The sequence below is a fragment of the Thamnophis sirtalis genome, unplaced genomic scaffold, assembly GCF_051295495.1.
Source record: "Thamnophis sirtalis isolate CommonGarterSnake01/CBP01778 unplaced genomic scaffold, rThaSir2_p1.2 scaffold_13, whole genome shotgun sequence".
NCBI classification, from domain to species: domain Eukaryota; kingdom Metazoa; phylum Chordata; class Lepidosauria; order Squamata; family Natricidae; genus Thamnophis; species Thamnophis sirtalis.
In genome coordinates, this window is record NW_028261393.1 from 34143975 (window position 1) to 34163940 (window position 19966).

The following is a 19966-nucleotide window of genomic DNA, read 5'->3' on the forward strand; positions in this document are numbered from 1 at the left end:
TTGTAGGCTGCCTAAAGCCATGCTCTCTTAAGGTGAAAGATCCAATAGGTGTAAAAAAAAAAAGAATTGGGAAATGGGTTATAAATCATCCTGTTGGCAGATGGAACCTCACTGCATCTTCCACCATCCCTGCCTAGAAGCTCCCAGCCGGCCTCAAGTTCAGGTTCCATAATCAACATTTCTTCTGAAATCCACCAGGAACCCGCAGAAGCTTGGTTGGATCAGAAGCAAAGGTGGCTCCTTTTGCCCACAATCTCTATGTCAGCCCTTGACATATGAGAAGACAGACATCAGGTCTCCTCCAAGTCTTCTTTTTTTAGCCTAGCTATCCCTAGTTCCTTCCATTGTCCATCCTACGGTTTAGTTTCCAGTCTCCTGATCATCTTCATTGCTCTTCTGGGCACTCTTTCTATCTTTTGCAGTTCTGCTTTGCACCGTTCTCTGCCCATCCATTTGGAAAGGAGTTTTGAAAGACCATCTGAGTCCAGTTCTATACATGATCCAAGACACCTTTAAAAAAATATGGCCATCAGTTTTATGTGGTGTAGCACAGACACTTATTCTAAAGGCAATGAGGTTTAAACACTGTAAACCAGGCAGTGCAGAATTAGAAACGGTTCCTTTCACTCCTCCAAAGCCACTGGGGTCGTTTGGAGCCAAACAAAATTCTCACAGACAATTAAGTCTTGCAAAGGCAGTGAAGAAAAGTCCAGGGTAATGGGAAACAAATGTTTTCTAAAAGCAGCAGAACTATTGAACTTAGTGGTTTGGATGTCTTTGCTTTACCATTTTGTTTGGAATGGAACAGGTGGAAAAGAAGTGGCAAGCGTATCTTTTCCTAATTGCAGAATGCAAATTAAGGGGCTCTAATATGTTTAGACATAAATATTTAAACATGGTGCTGCATATTTACAAGTGCCTGGCTGTCTCCAGCTTCAAATTTATAATGAATAACAAGATGTGCATAGCATTTTACAAAGGAGAGCAGGCACATCAGATTCCCATTGAGTGCAGAGAAAAATAACAGGCAATGGGGAAGATAGTATAACAAAACCAGCCCCATTCCTCCCCACTCTGCTCCCCCCACCCCAAGTATAGCTATTGACCATCTAAATCAATGTTATTCAACCCTGGCAATTTTAAGATAAGTGGACTTCAAGACTTCAACTCCCAGAATTCCCTAGCAAGTGTTGATGGGGTGCGGTTTTCTCCTTGGTAGGATTGAGATATTGTTTCTTACTTGTTTGTCTGGTATTAATCACTTCTTCTTTTTTTTTCAAATATATTTTATTCATTTTCACATTCCATTTTACAGTCACTTATATACTGGATATTTGCTATAAGAACAGAAATAACACAAAATAAAAAAAAATAAAAAACACAACTCATCATTCACAACCCCACCTGACACTTCCATCCTCCATACACCCCATCTTCCCCCTCCAACTTTCCTTTCCTCCCTCTAACACTCCCCTCCTACTTCCCTTTCCCCTCAAACCTTCCTTCTCCCCTTACTCCCAGCACACCCTCCTTACATTCCTCTTACTCCTTCCTTACTCCTCCCTCTTCTTTCCCTCTACCTCCCTCCTTGGTGTATTCCTTTATTCAACTGTTGTTTATTAATATGATAAAAAATAAAATAAACCAAGAAAAAAAGAATATAAAGAAAGAAAAGAAAGAAAGAAAGAAAAAAAAAGAACAACCGTATACAAGTGCATTCTTTTTCTTATTGAGACTATATTAACACCCACCCACCCACCCCCCATAAATCCCCATCCCTAATCCTCCCGACTTCCCAGGGCCCACACCTGGCACTGCCCTCTGTCTAAAGTATCTTATGATCGTATAGATTAAAAATAAAAGTAATATATTAAAAAAAAATAGATAGAAAGAAAATACAAATTATATAAAGGAAAAAAAAAGGAAAAAAAGAAAAGAAAAGAAAAAAAGAAAAAAAGAACTCTTTGTATTAAGCTCAGCCCCCCATCTTTATTTATGTTTAAATAGTGTAAGTCATTCTATATGTTTTTTATTCTCGTCTCTTGCTTCTTTGTTATTTACCCCAACCTCCTGTAGACTCTCCAGTTCTTCTTCCTTAACCTTATATTCAGATAAACATTTATACAAATTTGTATAGACATCAATATACCATCTAGCTCAAAATAATCTCACCAAACTTTCCCTTCTAGTAAAATTTAAGCAGCGTGGATCATTCCACACATTACTTTTCAGAAGAATAATCTCATCAAACTTTCCCTTCTAATAGGATTTAAACAGCATAAATCATTCCGCGTGCATTTTACCCTCGTCCCTTGCTTCTCTAATATTTACCACTATTTCCCATAATCCCTCCAAATAATCTTTCTTAACCTTATTTTCAAACAGTAATTCACACAAGAGTCAGAATTTATACAAATTTGTGCAGACATCAATTTACAATCTAGCTCAAAATAGTCTGACCAAACTTTCCCTTCTAGTAAAATTTAAGCAGCGTGGATCAAATATTACTTTACACAAAAGTCAGTTTGCATTCTATCTTAAAATGATCCCATCCAGCTTTCCCTTCTAATAGGATTTAAACAACGTAAATCATTCCGCATGCATTTTACCCTCATCCCTTGCTTCTCTGATAGTTACCACTATCAAATTTATGCAGACATTAGTTTAAAATCTAACTCAAAATAATTTCACCAAGCTTTCCCTTCTAATAAAAATTAAGTAGCATGGATCCTTCCACATATTCAAATAATACTTTCAACAAGAATCAGTTTACCTTCTATTTTAAATTGATCTCATCAAACTTTCCCTTCTAACAGAATTTAAACAGCGTAAATCATTCTGCATGCATTTTACATATATACATTCAGCATCACCCCACCAATATCCAATTCCGCTTTTTCTACCGGAGAGAGGTCGCAAACCCCCATTCAATCCACAACTTTGAGGAATATTTTAGAATGTCTAAATCCTCGATCTCCGCTTTTCTGCTTCTCCAAGGGAGGGAGAGCTACCCCCTCCATCTTGCAGCCATGTGGTCTGTTGCTTGCCTTCTCCTTCAGCTTGTCTTTCCTCTTTTCCAAGTGAGTCAGGAAGTCCCGCCTTCAAAGTCTTGTAATAGAAATCTCGAGCCTCCGAAACAGAATTGAGACGAAGTCTTTGATTCTCAAATGTGACCGTAATGCCGGCTGGGGCCTCCCATTTATATTGAATCTGATGATTCCTAAGCTCTTTAGTTAAGAAAGTATAGTCTCTTCTTGCTTTTAACATCTGGGATGGTATTTCTTTGAAGACAATCACATCCTGGCCATCAACTCGCAAACTATTATTGTAAAACTTTTGCATGATCGCATTTCTGGATTCTTTTGTGGAGAAATATATAATTATGTCCCTCGGGAGCTGTCGCTGTTCCGCTACCAACGAATTCTGGCGATAGATTTTCCGAATCTGCCAATCAAAATTAAGTCCCGGGCTTCCCACCGCATGGCTGAAGGCTTCAACAAAGGTCTGTTTCAGATTCTCTCGCTCCTTTTCGCGGAATCCTCTGACTCTTATTGCAAATGCCTTCTTGTTAAAGTTTATCATAACGAGCTGTTCTTGAGTATCTCTAATTTTTTGTTGTAAAGTTTGAATATTAGTAGTCAAATTAGAATTAGCCTCCTCCAAACTTTCCAATTTATTCTCTATTTCAGCGGTATAATCTGACAGGGCAGACATGGCTACAAACGTATTCGCCTTCATTTGGGCAATTTTAGACTTTAAATTACCATATAGCTCCAATACAAATTCTTTAATTTCTTTTTTAAAATCATTAAGCATTTGAAAGAAAAATTCCTGTGTTAAGAATTCTCCAGTAGAGGGCGTAGGAGACAAGGGCTGCGATTCCTTAGTAGATTCTTTAAGTTCATTCATAGATTCTTTAGGCACATTCGTAGAGAGACGCTTCGATTTTGACCTGGGTGCCATTATAAATAAACAAATAAACAGCGCTTTCGCTCCTCTCTGTTTCCAAAAAAAAAAAAAAAATTATTTTGTTAAGGAGCAGTCTGCAGGAATGTAAAGCCGGCTAAGTACATCCCCTATCAGTCACCAACGGAGAGAAATCGCCATTTTGAAGTCCGTTTAAACAAAGAAGCCTTTAGGACAAATGAAGCTGGTGTTTAAGATAGTAATAAAAGCATAAATCTCACAGGGGTGGGACCCGCCCGTATTAATCCTAGCTTCAAACAACTTTGCTTTGTCCTGGGGGGGGGGGTCGCCTGTCTAGGGCTGCAAAAAAAGGCAGCTGAGAAGAACTGGCTGGAGATAAAGGCTCCGCTTACGCTGGATCTAATCTCTGTCCACAGCCAAAAAAAAAGAGAAAGGCTGTGAATTACGAATAGACCCTAGCACACAGAGCTACTCCCTGCCCCTTTATAGCCAAAAAGGGGTGATATCTATGATCTTATTTAGATATACAGACCAGATCTCTGAGAGGAGCTCGGTTGAGCCCTCCTCGGCGACAGGCTCCTCCCCCAGGAAGTCCTCGGTATTAATCACTTCTTATCTGTGGCCTTTTTGTTTCCTTCTTAGCTTTCTGTTGTTGTTTAGTTTTATGTGTCTACTGATGATCTGAAAGCCAAGCTTCCAAGAATTCTCTAGTCTTCTTGAATTTGCTTTACCTCATCAATGCTGGTAGGACAAGTTGCAAGCCCCACATTCCCTTACCTAGTTATTATCATCGTCGTCGTCGTCATCATCATCATCATCATCATCATCATCATTCTAGCCATTATCTATCCACTGCAGGATGAAGGCTCTTCCGTGTGTTTCCAACCAATATGGTCTCGAGCTTTCTTTTGCCAATTGGGCCTGCCATGCTTACTGATGTGCATGCTTGTTATCAAGTTATCAAGATACAAGGTTGACTCCGCCTTCCATCTTCTGAAGTCGGTAAAATGAGGACCCAGATTATTGGGGAAAACCTGTTGACTCTGTAAACCACTTAGAGAGGGCTGCAAAGCATTGTGAAGAAGTCTAACTGCTATTGCTATTGTTATTACCTAGTATGGTAATGAAATGTCTGCAAGCAAACAAGTAAGTTCAGAGAGTATCAAAACTCCAAGATGCAACTTGTATTATTTATACCAGCACTGGCCAATCCAGAAGTCAGATATCCAAACCACAGAGGTCAGTGTCCCAGGATGCTTTTTTCCTCCTGTTGTCTTTGATCATCAAGCTTGAATGTCCATCTTCCCAGGTCATTCATCATCAAGAAGGCTAAGCTGAGGTGCTTCCAGGCTGAACCACCATTGCCATGTTTCCATAGCACGTCTTCCTGGGCTGCTTTCCCCACAAGATACTATTTGAAATCCAGCAATTTGGGAGGAGGAATAAACATCTGCCTTCCTTGTGTTGTGCTTGGTATCAAGTGGCTATTTAAAGTTTCTGAGAAGCACATGTGCTGGAAATGTCTCCTGTAGACTTATGGCTTGGGTGGTTGACACTAAGAGTCTCTCGGAAGAGCTGTCTTTGTTTAATTATCATGTCAATGTGAATGTCTTCTCTTTTTTTACATGCTTGAATAAAGTCTGGGGTTACAAGACAGAGCTCGATTTGCAAGGGGAAATTAACTTTGGTGAAAAGAGCACCAAACCAATTGTCGGGCTGCAGAAAATTTATAGTGGAATTTGTTCATGCGAATGGATCCTTTCTTCACACTGCTAGTACATCCCTGAGACCCACAGTGATGAATCTGTTGGCACAGACTTTCTGATGTTTGCACTAGCTAGGATCGGCCTGGAGGGGGCAGTGAAGCCAAAGTGCCTTTTGGATGACATACAGGAAGGGAGAAAATCATAGCTTACAGATTGAGGCCTCAGCCCCTGGCTGACCTCGGGTGGGCAAGCATGCTGAGAAAGTTGGGCTTGGTTGGTATTGAATGCTCACAGGAGAGTCAGGAGACCTGTACATCTCAATCTCAGTGCTTAGGCTGGGAAGTTACAGCAACGGCAGAGCCTGTAATGTGAGGTTGTGAGGCAAACACCTTCCCTTTTGTTATTGGATTAGAGGGTTGATGGGGAGCCTGGGTTGTAATGGTGCAGTGCTAATTTTGTCAGTCAGTCAGCTGTGGCAAAAACACTTCTTTGTTTGTTTATTGGATTTATATGCCACCCTTCTCCCAAGGACTCAGGGCAGCGTACAACATTAAAAAAAAACACATATTACAAAAGTTTAAAAAAAATAGATAAGAGTATCCAAAAAACAAACCCAATTAAGATTAACAATAACATTTAAAAAATTCAATTAAAATTAACAATAATCAATCATTTATTTTATTTTGTTCAGGCCAGGCCAGCTTGCTGGAAAAGCCAACTTTTTAGGGTACGTCAGAAGGACCGGAGGTCGTGGAGTATACGAAGCTCCGGGGGCAGCTCATTCCAGAGGGAAGGCGCTCCCACAGAGAAGGCTCTCCCCCTGGGGGTCGCTAGCCAACACTGTCTGGCCGACGGCACCCTGAGGAGGCCAACTCTGTGGGATCGCACTGGACGGTGGGAGGCTACCGGTGGCAGAAGGTGGTCTTGCAGGTATCCTGGGCCTAAGCCATGGAGCGCTTTAAAGGTCATAATTAGTACCTTGAATCGCACCCGGGAGACAACCGGCAACCAGTGCAGGCCACCTAAAAGGGGTGCAACATGGGAACACCTAGATGCCTACATGATAACCCGCGCAACTGAATTCTGGACCAGTTGAAGCCTCCGGGTGCTCTTCAAGGGCAGCCCCATGTAGAGAGCGTTACAGTAGTCCAGGTGAGAAAGGACGAGGGCATGAGTGACTTTGCACAGAGCATCCCAATCCAGGAAGGGGCGCAACTGATGTACCAGGCGAACCTGATAAAAGCCCCCCCTGGTCACGGCCGTCAGGTATTCTTCTAAGCTAAGCCGCGTATCCAGGAGGACTCCCAGATTGCGGGCCCTCTCTAAGGGGGCTAAAATTTCTCCCCCTATCATCAAAGATGGAACAAGATGCACAAATTGGGATGATGGAAACCACAGCCACTCAGTCTTGGAGGGACTGAGCTTGAGCCTGTTCCTCCCCATCCAGATCCGCACAGCCTCCAGGCATCGGGACATCACATCGAGGGCATCGTTTGGGTGGTTTGGGGTAGAGATGAAAAGTTGGGTATCATGAGCATATTGATGATACCATACCCCAAAACCACGGATGATCTCACCCAGTGGTTTCGTATATATGTTGAACAGGAGGGGTGAGAGAACCGACCCCTGGGGCACCCCACAAGTGACGTGCCTCGGGGTCAATCCCTGCCCTCCAGTCAACACAAACTGCAACTGATCTGACAGGTAGGAGGCGAACCACCGTAAAACGGTGCCCCCCATTCCCAACCCCCGAATCGTTGCAGTAGGATACCATGGTCGATGGTATCGAAAGCCGCTGAGAGGTCTAATAGGACCAGGACAGAGGAGCAGCCCCTATTCCGGGCCTGCCAGAGATCATCGACCAACGCGACCAATGCCGTCTCTATGCTGTATCTAGGCCTGAAACCTGACTGAAAGGATCCAGGTAAACAGCTTCATCCAGGTACTGGGGAAGCTGACATGCTACCGCACTCTCGACAACCTTCTCTACAAAATGAAGGTTGGAGACCGGACGATAGTTGGCTACAGAAGCTGGGTCCAGGGAAGGCTTCTTAAGGAGGGGCCTCCTTCAAGGCGGTGGGAAAGAACCCCTCTCTCAATGAAGCATTGGTAATCGCCTGGAGCCAGCCTCGTGTCACCTCCCGGGAAGCTGAGACTAACCAAGAGGGACATGGTTCCAGCACAAGAGTGGCAGCACTGAGTCTCCCCATAATCCTGTCCATGCCCTCGGGGGTCACCGGGTCAAACTCATCCCAGATGGTCTCCACAAGATTCATCCCTGTCGACTCCCCCAAATCTACCCAGTCAGAGTCCAAGCCTGTCCGGATCTGAGTGATTTTATCCTGCAGATACTGAACATATTCTTCAGCCCTACCCTGATCTTTCCCAGTTCCTTGGTTAAGTAAGGAGGGGGTCACCCTAAACAGGGCGGCTGGGCAGTTATCTGCGGACGCGCTAAGAGCAGAGAAATGTTGTTTTGCCACTTTTATCGCCACTAAGTAGGATTTAATATGAATTCTTACTAGTGTTCGATAAGATTCAGACTGGCTGGCTCTCCAACCACTCTCTAGGCGTCTTTTCCGGCGTTTTATCTCCTGGAGCTCCTCGGTAAACCAGGCAGCTACCCGGGATCGATATCAGGTCAGAGGCTGCAAAGGCACAACACGGTCTAAAGCCCCAGTGGCCGCCATACCCCAGGCTTCCACTAGGGCTTCGGTCAAGTTGTGAGCAAGGGATTCAGGAAAAGTCCCCAGCTCCATCAGGAACCTTTCAGGGTCCATCAGGCGCCTCAGGCGGAACCATCTAGTCAGTTCCACCTCCCTGCAGTGAGAGGTAGCAATATGGAAGTCAAGCCTGATGAGGAAATGATCCGACCATGACAAGGGTTGGATAGAAATATCCCCTAAATCTAGATCATTCATCCACTGCCCAGAGACAAAAATCAGGTCGAGCGTATGTCCCCTATTATGGGTGGGGTCTTGAATTCACTGAGTTAGGTCCATAGCCGTCATGGAAGCCGTGAACTCCCTGACTCGGATGTCTCGCCAATGGAAGGCAGATTGAAATCCCCCAGGATCATAAGCCTGGGGAAATCAACCGCCAATCCAGCTAACACATTCAGCAGCTCCGGCAAGGCTGATGAAACGTAGCAGGGAGACCGGTACATAACAAAAAGGCCCACCTGAACTCCAAGGCTCCATTTCACAAAAAGGGATTCACACCCGCCTATCTGAGGCACAGTGACCTCCTGAGGTCCAAGACTTTCCCTAATAACCACTGCCACCACCACCCCCGCACCTGCCCTGGGCTCTCGGCTGGTGAAACGCTCGGAAGCCTGGTAGGCATAATTCACTAAGGGGAACACCCCCCTCATGGCCCAACTAGGTCTCCGTAATGCACACCAGGTCCGCTCTACCCTCTTGTATGAGGTCGTAAATGAGAGGAGCCTTATGTACCACGGACCTGGCGTTAAGCGACACCAGCTGGAGACCAGGGTTCTGTAATCCCTAGCACCTGGGGGTGTGAGAAAGGTGATGAGGGTCGGAACACGCGATCGCTCTTAAACAGCGAACCTGCGTCCCCCGAATATTAGATTAGATTAGATTTAATTAATTTATAGGCCTCCCAATCTCGAAGGACTCTGGGCGGCTTACAACAAATACATTTAAAAATAGAAAAGTTAAAACAAAGAGACATAGATTAAAAAAAAACCCACAACATACACTCAGTCTAATCCGGGCTGGACCTCAGTCATGAGGTCAACAGCCCGGGACCTGCCGGAATAGCCAGGTCTTAATAGCTTTTCGGAAGGCCATGAGAGTGGGTAGGGTCCGGATATAATTTGGCCCTAGGCCCCCACCATATCTGCCTCTCCCACAAACAGTAGAGATGGTGAACTCCCTGATGGAATGGCTTAATGTCTCCCCCGGAATCCCAACCCTTCCCAGCACTCCCAACCCGCTCCCATTAGTTAGCTCTGGCCTGTGCCCTGGCAGACTCCCCCCCGCCAAGCCTGTCTGAGCCATCCGAATCAAACCCCCCACCCCCCTTAAAATTTGATTAAAAACCCCTGTAAAAAAAAAAACCTAAGAAGTCTCTTCTTCCTCTCGGGATCCCAAGATCCGTCATTAAGGAAGCGTCTTGATAGGCAAGAAGTCCATCCCTGGGAAAGGGGGATAAAGTTCTGTTGCAGTATAACATAGAGGAGAGTGTAGCATCAACCAAACAGGGTGACATCACAGGGAGATGGAACAAGGAGATGACATGTCCAGTGGGGGGGGGGCAGCCAGCAGTGTTCAAGGGGGGTAGCGGGAAGCTTATGTCCATCATAATAATGGTCGGTGTTAAGGACAATATGTAAGAGTAACGGCCAGATGTCAAAAACGCAGCAGATGGTGAATTGCGAGGTGGTGAAGCAGCCAGTAATGGTGGCGATGAGGACAGCAGTGACAGTAGTGGCTGCTCCAACTTCAACAACTCCAACAGCCAGGTTCCGTCCATGTCATCTGCACTCATATCCATTGCCAGGGCCGCACTCCGTTGACCCAGTTCATATTGTCATAAGAGTAGGGGCCGAATGGTCAAATGGTCAAATGACACAGTACGGTGGCCCAGTCAATGGTCGTGATACCGGAGGGGGCCACAACGAAGGACCCCCCCCACTCCAACCGTGCCCATGCCAACTACCGAAGCCATTTTCTGCTGGCATCAATATCCATGCCAGCTGCCTCAGCCACTCCCCGCTGATCCAATTTATCATGTCCATAAGTAAGGAGGAGGGGGGAGCAATCGGGATAACACCACGGTGTGGGGAGCGGCAGCTGCAGAGGCGTCCCGCTACCCCTGACCACACCCAAGCCGGCTGCAGAGACCCCAGACCGGGCATCCCGCCGCCGCCACTGACTACACCTACGTCGGCAGCCGCCACCGCTCTTCATTCTCCTTTCACCGCCAACCGCCCCGTTTCACTCATGACATTCCGGCTACGAGGCAGGAAATCACAGCTCACGGGTACCCCCGAGGTCCCAGGAAGTTCTCATAGCTGGACTTGGAACCAACGATGTGATAGGATACCCGAGAAGGACAGTCATCTCCCTGAAGCTCTCCTCAAACGCGACAGGGCACCATCTTGGGCATGCGCACTTCAAACTTGGGTTCTTGCAACATCCAGAGTCATTGGTTGAGATATGGGGCTACAGAAATTGAACAAATAAACAAACACTACTTGTTAGAGCCAGAAACTCAGAACAACTTGGGGTCCTTCCTTCCTTCCTTCCTGCCTGCCTGCCTTCCCACACCTCTAGGCTATTTACTTTGGGGACAAGCAAAAGGGCTGGATAAGGAGTTCTGGTGGGTAGAATGCAGTATGGGCTCAAAGTCGACTCAGAGCAACATTGTAAACCACTCACAGAGTCCTTAAAGCACTATGAAGTGCTATATAAGTCTAAGTGCTATTGTTTTTGCTACTGCTATTGCTATTCTGAGGCCAAATTTCCAGTTGGTGAACAATAATGCTATCAGAACACAACAGGGGAGATTCAAACAAAGGGCTGGATGGCTTCAATGTGTTGTATATTGTCATCTGCTTTGTGAAGCACAGCCAGAAGATCTGCTTTCTAGGATTGTGAAATGAGAATGGGCAAATTAGTCCACTTCATTCCCTCACAAACCCCCATTTTTGAGTATTTATCCAATATGGTTTTGTTCCACTTTTTGGCAAGGTGGGATGGGGAATAAGAAAAACACACACACACTAAAGTCTGGTTGCAGTTTGGTTTAAGTTTCTCTAAGGACACAGATCCTTGTTTACCCGATGGATATTCGTTTGGCTAACAAGTTCCACCTCTTACAAGTGATCTCATGTATATTATTGTCATGATTATAATCATGCAATCCAACAAGACTGAGGATAATCAGAACTGCAGAAAAAAACAATTAGTACCAACCTGCCTTCCATGGAGGACCTGTCCACTGCACGAGTCAAAAAGAGAGATGTGAAAATATTTACAGACCCCTCACATCCTGGACATAAATTGTTTCAACTCCTACCCTCAAAACGAGGCTATAGGGCACTGCACACCAAGACAACTAAACACAGGGACAGTTTTATCCCGAATGCTAAACAAATAATTCCCTCACCACTGGCTATTCCTATTAGTCTTCTCATTGTTCCTATCACCCATCTCCTCCCACTTATGATGGCAGAATTATAACTTTGTTGCTTGTATCCTTACAATTTATATTGATATTGATTGTTTCCTGATTGTTTATTTGTACCCTATGACTCTCATTAAGTGTTGTACCTTGTGATTCTTGACGAATGTATCCTGTCTTTTTATGTACACTGAGAGCATCTGCACCAAAGACAAATTCCTTGTGTGTCCAATCACACTTGGCCAATAAAGAATTCTATTCTATTCGTGAGGAAGTTCTCTAGACCTTTAATATCTGGTCCTGGGTGGGCCTGCTGATGTTTCCTCTCTAATAGCATTCAAAAGTTGTGGTTATTACTTATTTATGTATTTTGTGTAGGATGAGAATATTAGAAGTAAGCATATATACACAGTCTGTGTAAATATAAGTAAAACTTCTAGAGGGGCATGTCAAGGCCCAGGGCCTCCTAGCTGGATGTCCAGTTCAGCTATTTAGGCTATTGCCTCTGGCATTGCTTCGTGCAAATCATCCAGGGAAGCAGAAAACAGAGGTTGTGGAGCAATCTTGCACAATATGCTTAATAGTTTGCATATCAGCTCCACAATTGCAATAAGGGGAATCTTTCCATCCCCACTAATACAGGGCACTTCTTCCAGTCATCATTTGGGTGTTGTAACTTATGATTTAGCATGATTGTATTTTATTACTATGATCATGATATATATCACATTGCATGTAAGTACACTGAGAGCTTCTGCACCGGGAACAAATTCCTTGTTTGTCCAATCACCTTTGGCCAATAAAGAATTCTGTTCTGTTCTATTTTCCACCCCATCCTCATTCTAGCCATTGTCCACCCACTGCAGGATGAAAGCCTCATCCGCTTGTTTCCAACTGAGATGGTCCTGAGCTTTATTTCGCTAGCTGGGCCTGCAATACTTGCTAATGTCATTGCTCCATCTTGTTTTAGGCTCTCTCAAGGATGCTTCTGATCAAGTGGGATCCGTTCTATGACTGCCTTGGTCCACCCGCGCTCAGTTCTCTTGCTCTGTGTCCATTTCCATTTCATTTCTTTTACTCTCTTGATGGTATTGTATACTTTCGTTTCTTCTCTAATCCATGTGTGGGTATAACTTGTCTTGTGATGCTGAGCATGTTTCTTTATATGGCTCTTTGCGCCACTCGTAGCTTTTGTATCGATTATGAGTTTACTTCTTCCAGTATCAGCCATTCACTTAACATCTATCTAGGTTAACCCCGAGAATGCCTAGAGACAGGAAGGGTCCAGGACTGGTCATTAGTGATCCCTTTATCAAATCACTTGGTTTTGAACTGCCCCGCTCTGTGTGGACAAAATAGAACATAATTAGATGTGATACTGGAAGAAGTAAACTTTCCAAGCTGGCCTATGGGACTGCAGCTGTGAGTTGTAGTGAAGATGATAAACCTGACCCATAATAAATACCTTCTCATGAGTTGCTCTTTTCCCCAGGTGCAGGTTGCCCCACATGTTGCTGGAAACACAAATTCAATCTGTTTGATTTCAAATTGTTCCCAGCTGACCAATTGTGGTTACCGGTTTGGGTTTTATCCTTCTTTTTCTTCATGTTTTTCTTTGTTCTTGTCATTTGTGATGTTATGTTTACATTGGTGCTATACGAGTAATCCTTGACTTTTGATTGCAATTGGGAATGGAATTTCCATCGTAAGTCAGTGCAGCCATAAAGCGAGTCATCACATCACCCCACCCAATTTTATGACTATTCTTACCATGGTTGTTAAGTGAATCAGATGGTCATTAAGTGAATCTTGCTTTCCCAATTAACTTTGCTTGTTGGGAAGGTCACCAATCACTGCACCCATTGTTAAATGCAAACTGGTTGCCACATGCCTGAATGGCAATCACATGCAATCACAATGCTCATAATTCCGAGGGTGGGTCATCAATAACTTTTCCTGAGCTTGTCATAACTTTGAACCATAACTTTCATTTAATGACCATTGAAAATTATGTCATTGAAAAATGACATTTTAACGACTGTTATGGCATCCCCATGGATTGATCACATGATCAAAATTCAGACGCTGGCAACTGCCTCATATCTATGACGGTCGTAGTGCCCTGGGGTCATGTGATCCATTTTTGTGACCTTCTGACAAGCAAAGTCAATGGGAAGCCAGATTCACTTAACAACCGTGTTACTAACTTAATAACTGCAGTGATTCATTTAACAACTGTAGCAAGAAAGGTCATAAAATTGGGTAAAAGTCATGTAACAAATGTCTTACTTAGGAAAAGAAATTTTGGGCTCAACTGTGGTTGTAAGTCAAGGATCACCTATATGCTGTTCCATCTTTAGGATTGGGGGTGACTCTAAAGATTTTTTTAAAAAAAAACAGCAAATGACATTAGAAAAGTCAAGGAGCTGTAAATTCTGCCTAGAAATGAGCTTTCAATTGGTGGATTGTTTTGAAAAACATGAAAATAGGTCAGTTTGCCTTCACTCGAGAGACAGAGATGCTTTCTCCAGTTTTAATTGCCAACGAAGATATGGAAAACAAATTCTGTAGATAGAAATGTTTACTTTTTCTTTTCTGCTTAAAAAAGAAGTTAGGGGGAGAAGGATGGAAAGTCAGATGAAGAGAATCCACTGTGGGTCACCTCTCTGAAGTCCAGCATGGAGTTTTACAACTGAAAAATACTAGCAGGAGAAGAGAGTTGGAAGGAGCCTTTGAGGTCTTCTAGTCCACCCCCTGCTCCAGTAGGAGGCCTGGACCTTCCCAGTCTCTTCTTGAAAGTCTCTAATGTTTAAGCATTGGAGGGAAGTTGTTCCACTGATTTATTGTTCTCACTGTCAGGAAATTTATCCTCTGTTCCAGGTTGCTTCTCTCCTTGATTAGTTTCCACCCATTGCTTCTTGTTCTACCCTCAGGTGCTTTGGAGAATAGGTTGATCCTCTCTTCCTTCCTCAGATATTGGAAGACTGCTCTTCTGTCACCCCTAGTCCTTCTTTTCACCAGTCTAGAGAAACCCAGTTTCTGCAACCGTTCTTCCTATGTTTTAGCCTCCAGTCCCCTCATCATCTTTGTTGCTCTTCTCTGCACTCTTTCCAGAGGCTCTAGATTTTTCTTATAATATGGTGATCAAAACTGGATGCCATATTCCATGGATGGCCCTCCTAAGGCTTTATAAAGTGGTATTAACATTTTATACTATTTCCACCTCCTGCTGGAGAAAAACCTCACCTCCTTTTTCGATTCCCTGCTGAAGTCTTTTAAAAACATTTCTGATCACATGGCAAAGGCAGGGACACATTGAAGGCCTGCTGGGATGTTTTCCTGCATTCCCACAGAATTATGAGTCTTTATTACTGGTCATAATTATCTTGGCTGAGATAGAAGACGTAAAATGATTTTTACAGTCCCCATAATGGCCCTTTCAAAGCCATTGGGGGAAATGCAGCATATTTCTGATCCTTCCTGGCCTCATTTAAATAGGGCCGTTAGGTTTGTTAGGGCCGCAAAGAGGGGGCCATGAGGGATGCCCAGGCACTGCGGTGTAATAATTCCAGCAAAAGCAAATATTTGGAAAGCAGAGCTCCCATCCCCATTGCTGGTGACTCTGCAGAGCAAGTCTAATTGGAGAAGGACAAGCCACACAAGAGGGGCATTGCCATTCCAGCTATGCATGAAACATTATATGTTTTTATAGACTGAATGTAAATACGTTTAGTTGGAAATAAACTGAGGATCTCAGATAAGGTGGAGAAAGTATGCTGGCTTGCACCTAGAAGGGAATCTAGTTGGGAGGAGGGTTCAGAGGCATTGGAATGGCTGGACACAAACCTATATATTACGTTGATCCATGGCAGAGGCCAGCGTGGGCAACCAGGCCAATCAACACTATCCACTCTTTTACATACCTGCAATGCCTGTTTAGGAGGCACCAAGGGAAGAGAATATTTGCAGGCCAGGTTAAACTGTGGAGTCTTTCGTGCACTCTCATCTTTTCTTGCAGACATTTCATGACCCAACTAGGGAACATTATCAGTGTTAGAAAAGAGGAGGGTTTGTGAGGAGGAGGAGGGGGGGGGAGGAGAAGGAGGAGGACAACGACTGCGGGGTCCTTGGTGGAAATCATAGACAAGATTCTTCCAGAAGCCAACCTATGCTATCGTCCTATTTCTTCTGAATGACTATTTTTATAGCAAAATAAATATGGATTTGCACCACTGGTATCTCAACTGATATAGGACATAGGAGCTTTACTCTATTTTTGAATTCGTTTCACTTACATGTTCATTATAAAAACCTGTCCAGATCATATATTTGGACAGCAGTTTAATGCCAGCCTAGATTTGCACTTTAAAGCTTCAGGGCTTCCTGATAGGTATTTAGCCAGTCAATATTTCACACTTGTCAGGACTTCATGACATTATTGGCAACTGATGCAAATCAGAACATGGTGCACAAGGTTGGGAATGCATTGCAAAGTGTTTGAGATGATTTACAACTGTCTTCTTAACCCACTAGTTCTGTTTCAATATCTGTATTGCTTCAAATGTGGTCATCTTTATTGAGATATGGGGTTCACCCACAGACGACCTGACACCCACTAATCCCCAGAGTGCTTACCTAGTTGTCCTCAAGAAAGTGTGGTTAGTCAGGTGAGATTCTTGTGAATGGGTGAGTCACAGTAAAGATACTTCTCTGTTCAATTCACAGTATCATTCTGATACCTTGTACCTGACAACTGTGATTCACTGAATAAACTAATGTGGCTGCATTTTCACATCATGCCTAACCATTCATTATGGGTTTTTTTAATTAATTTTTATTTTAAACACATAAACACATCAACAGAAACAAACACATAACTTAAAAACAACATAGGAACAATAAGTTCCATCGTATATCATACAGCAGTTCCAAATCGGTTTCTTTGCAGTTAGTGTTTTCTAACTGCAAGATACATTTCTATCTTGCATTCATAATCTCGTTATTCGTTATCCATTTTTATATACAATTCTTTATTTATTTATACTTAGCTACTTATGACCAAGTATTATTTACCTATATTGTGCTTTATATTTTTACTGGCATTTATTCTCTTACATACAGTTATAGGTATACATTCACATAGTTATTCTTTTTCTTTGCCATTCTTATATTATTATTATTCCATTTAAAAGGTTATAAGGTATAATTTGGAATGCTTTGTTTACCATCCTTCGCACCTGCTATGACACCACCTTATTTTCTCTTTTCTTTTCTCCCTCCCTTCCTTCTCTCCTTCCTTCCTTCCTCCTCTCCTCCCCCTTCTTCCTTCCCTTACTTCTCCCCTACTCCTACCCTCTTTCTTCTCCTTCCTACTCTCTCTCCTTCTCTTTTTCTCTCTTCCTCCCTCCTCTCCTTCTCTTTCTCTCCCTTCCACCCTCCTCTCCTTACCTCTTTCTTCTTCCCTTACCTCTCCTCCACATTTCTTCTTCCTCTCCTACTATCTCTCCTTCTCTCTCTCTCTCTTCCACCCTCCACTCCTTTCCATTCCTTCATCCCTTCATTCTCTACTTCCTTCCTCCTCTCCTTTCCTTCCTTCTTCCCTTCCTTTCTTTTTCTATTGTTATAGGTGTCTCTTTCCAATCCAGTTTATGTTTTCTTGGGGATGTTATTTCCACAAGTCCATTTTTATTTCATATCATTTCCTTTTTTCTCTATCTTTCTACAGTCTATATGCCAGCTATCATCCTGATTTGATTTCACCAATCAAGACCCCCTTGTTTTACTCATAATTATTATTTTTGAGAGTTGTTCTATTCTTTCATTGATTTTTATTTCTTTGCTCCATCCATCTATATCAATTATCCCATATCTGGTCTACTTTCAATTTCTTAAGATTATTAAACATCTGGGCTCTTTTTTTTTTAGTGTGTTCAGTCCATTCAGGTTTATCGACATAATTGTTATTTCTTGATCCATCTTTAGCTGAGATTGTTTCTTTTACTTCTGGTTTGTATCTGACTTTTCCCTCTCGCGCCTTCCTTCTCTGCTCTCTCTCTTTCTTGCCTCTGTTCTTCTCTCCTGTTTCTTTCGCTGTCTTCTAATGTTTCTTCCTCTTGACCTCTGCATTCTAGTTCCTCTTTGCTTCCTTGTTCTCCTTCCCTATTCTTTTCTTTCTTTTGTTGTTAATTTTGATTTTTTTAAAGAATGGTTATGCACCTAATATTTTTATCTGGAGATGTGAAATGACATTTACTACATCTGATGGATATTGCCTAACTTGTATCTATAGTTACTAACCAAAAAAAATGTCACTACAAATTTACATAACTAAAGGGAAAATTCATATTCCAATGCTAAGAGTGGACATTTTAAAACAGGGTAGTGTGTGAATAGCTTATTCTTTTGATTTCATTCTTTCAGATGTGTATCTTGGAGAAACACACTGTAAATTAGGATGGGATGACTAAGGAATGTTAAAGGTTATTTCTGTTTTCATAAACAAGCAATAAAGTAGAATAACGTTTTATTTTATAATTCTTGAAGAAAACCGCTAAGCCATTGGACTATGCAATTACTGTAATTTAACATGAAAAATAAGGAATAAAAATAGTTGAAATTGAACTGCTCTCATCTAATCCCTTTCTCTCCTCTCTCTCCCCTCTCCCTCCCTCCATCTGGCTCAGCTCTGGCAAAACAAGAAAGGCTTATGAAACCTGAATTGAACATCAATCGTGACTATATTATAGTGGAAGCTGGAGATTCGTTCAGCATAACTTGCAGGTAAATACCTGGCATTCTTGGCATTCCAAACTAAGTGTAAATTTAGATTTCTAGGAGAAGTTGTCCTGAACTATTACAGGAATTGGATATGGTAGTCTTGAGAAAAGAAGGACTAGGGATGATATGATAGCAGTATTCCAATATTTCAGGCACTGCCACAAAGAAGGTGAGGTTAATCTATTTTCCAAAGCACCAAAAGGCAGGACAAGAAACAATGAATGGAAATTAATCAATGAGAGAAGCAACCTAGAATTAAGGAGAAATTTCCTGACAGTGAGAACAATTAACCAGTGGAATGGCTTGCCTTCAGAAGTTGTGGGTGATCCATCACTGGAAGCTTTTAAGAAAAGACTGGACAGCCACTTTTCTGAAATGGAATAGCATCTCCTGTTTGAGCAGGGGGTTGGACTAGAAAACCTCCAAAGTCCCTTCCCACTCCTATTATTCTCTTATTCTGAAATTCCTTCTAGGATCTGAGACATAAGCCTAAAAATTACAGTTTTCGTAAACAATTTGAGCAGAGGGAAAAATAAATGTCTATGCAGGGTAGACGATCTGCAAGAACTGCTGAAACAAACTTTGGGATAAGATCAGGGGTGAAATTCAGCAGGTTCTGACAGGTTCTGGAGTACCGGTAGCAGAAATTTTGAGTATTTCAGAGAACCGTCAAATACCCCCTCTGGCTGGCCCCCGAGTGGGGAGGGAATGGGGATTTTGCAACATCCTTCCTCTGCCGCACCCACCAAGCCCCACACACAGAACCAGTAGTAAAAAAAATGAATTTCACCACTAGATAAGATAGATGTAACATTGTGATAACCAGTGTGGTGTGGTGGTAACGCCGTTATGCTAGAAACCGGAAACCGTGAATTTTAGTCCCATCTTAGTTAAAGCTGGCAGGGTGATCCTGGGCCAGTCATTTTCTCTCAGCCCTGGGAAGAAGGCAATGGCAAACCACTATTGGAAATCTGCGAAGAAAACGGCATTGTAAGTCCAGGTGACTCACAATGATTTACAACTGGTCTTCCTATTTATGATCGTCTAAGTAACTCACTGTGGGACAAGAGCCACACTAATATCGAAGTAGTGATGGAATAGGATCATTAAAAAAAGGGAAGCCAAAGGAGAAACAAAATAAAATGTGAGTGACAAAAATTAAAATAATGTTTTAATTATTTTAAATAATTAAATTGAATTGTTGAATTGTCCTGTGGCGAATTGTCCCACAGCGAGTTGGCCGGGGCTAGTTGGCTGCGGCAAATTGACATAAGAAGATGGCCATGGCAAGTTGTCCCATTCTCTTTTGCATGGTGATAGCCACCATCCTGGCTACACACACACACACACACACACAGAGACAGACAGACAGACAGACAGACAGACAGACACTCCATACCTCC

At 42.9% G+C, this 19966-nt stretch overlaps 1 protein-coding gene across 4 annotated transcripts in view; it reads left to right on the top strand.

Annotated features, from left to right (window-relative positions):
* The window catches only part of LOC106550713 (vascular endothelial growth factor receptor kdr-like), a 241718-nt gene that overhangs the window by 45758 nt on the left and 175994 nt on the right, over positions 1-19966 (top strand). For all 4 annotated transcript variants that reach the window (XM_087728031.1, XM_087728032.1, XM_087728034.1 and 1 more), the window contains exon 2: positions 18470-18566. In XM_087728031.1, coding sequence (XP_087584157.1) covers positions 18470-18566 — 97 coding nt within the window. The remainder of the gene's footprint in view (positions 1-18469; positions 18567-19966) is intronic.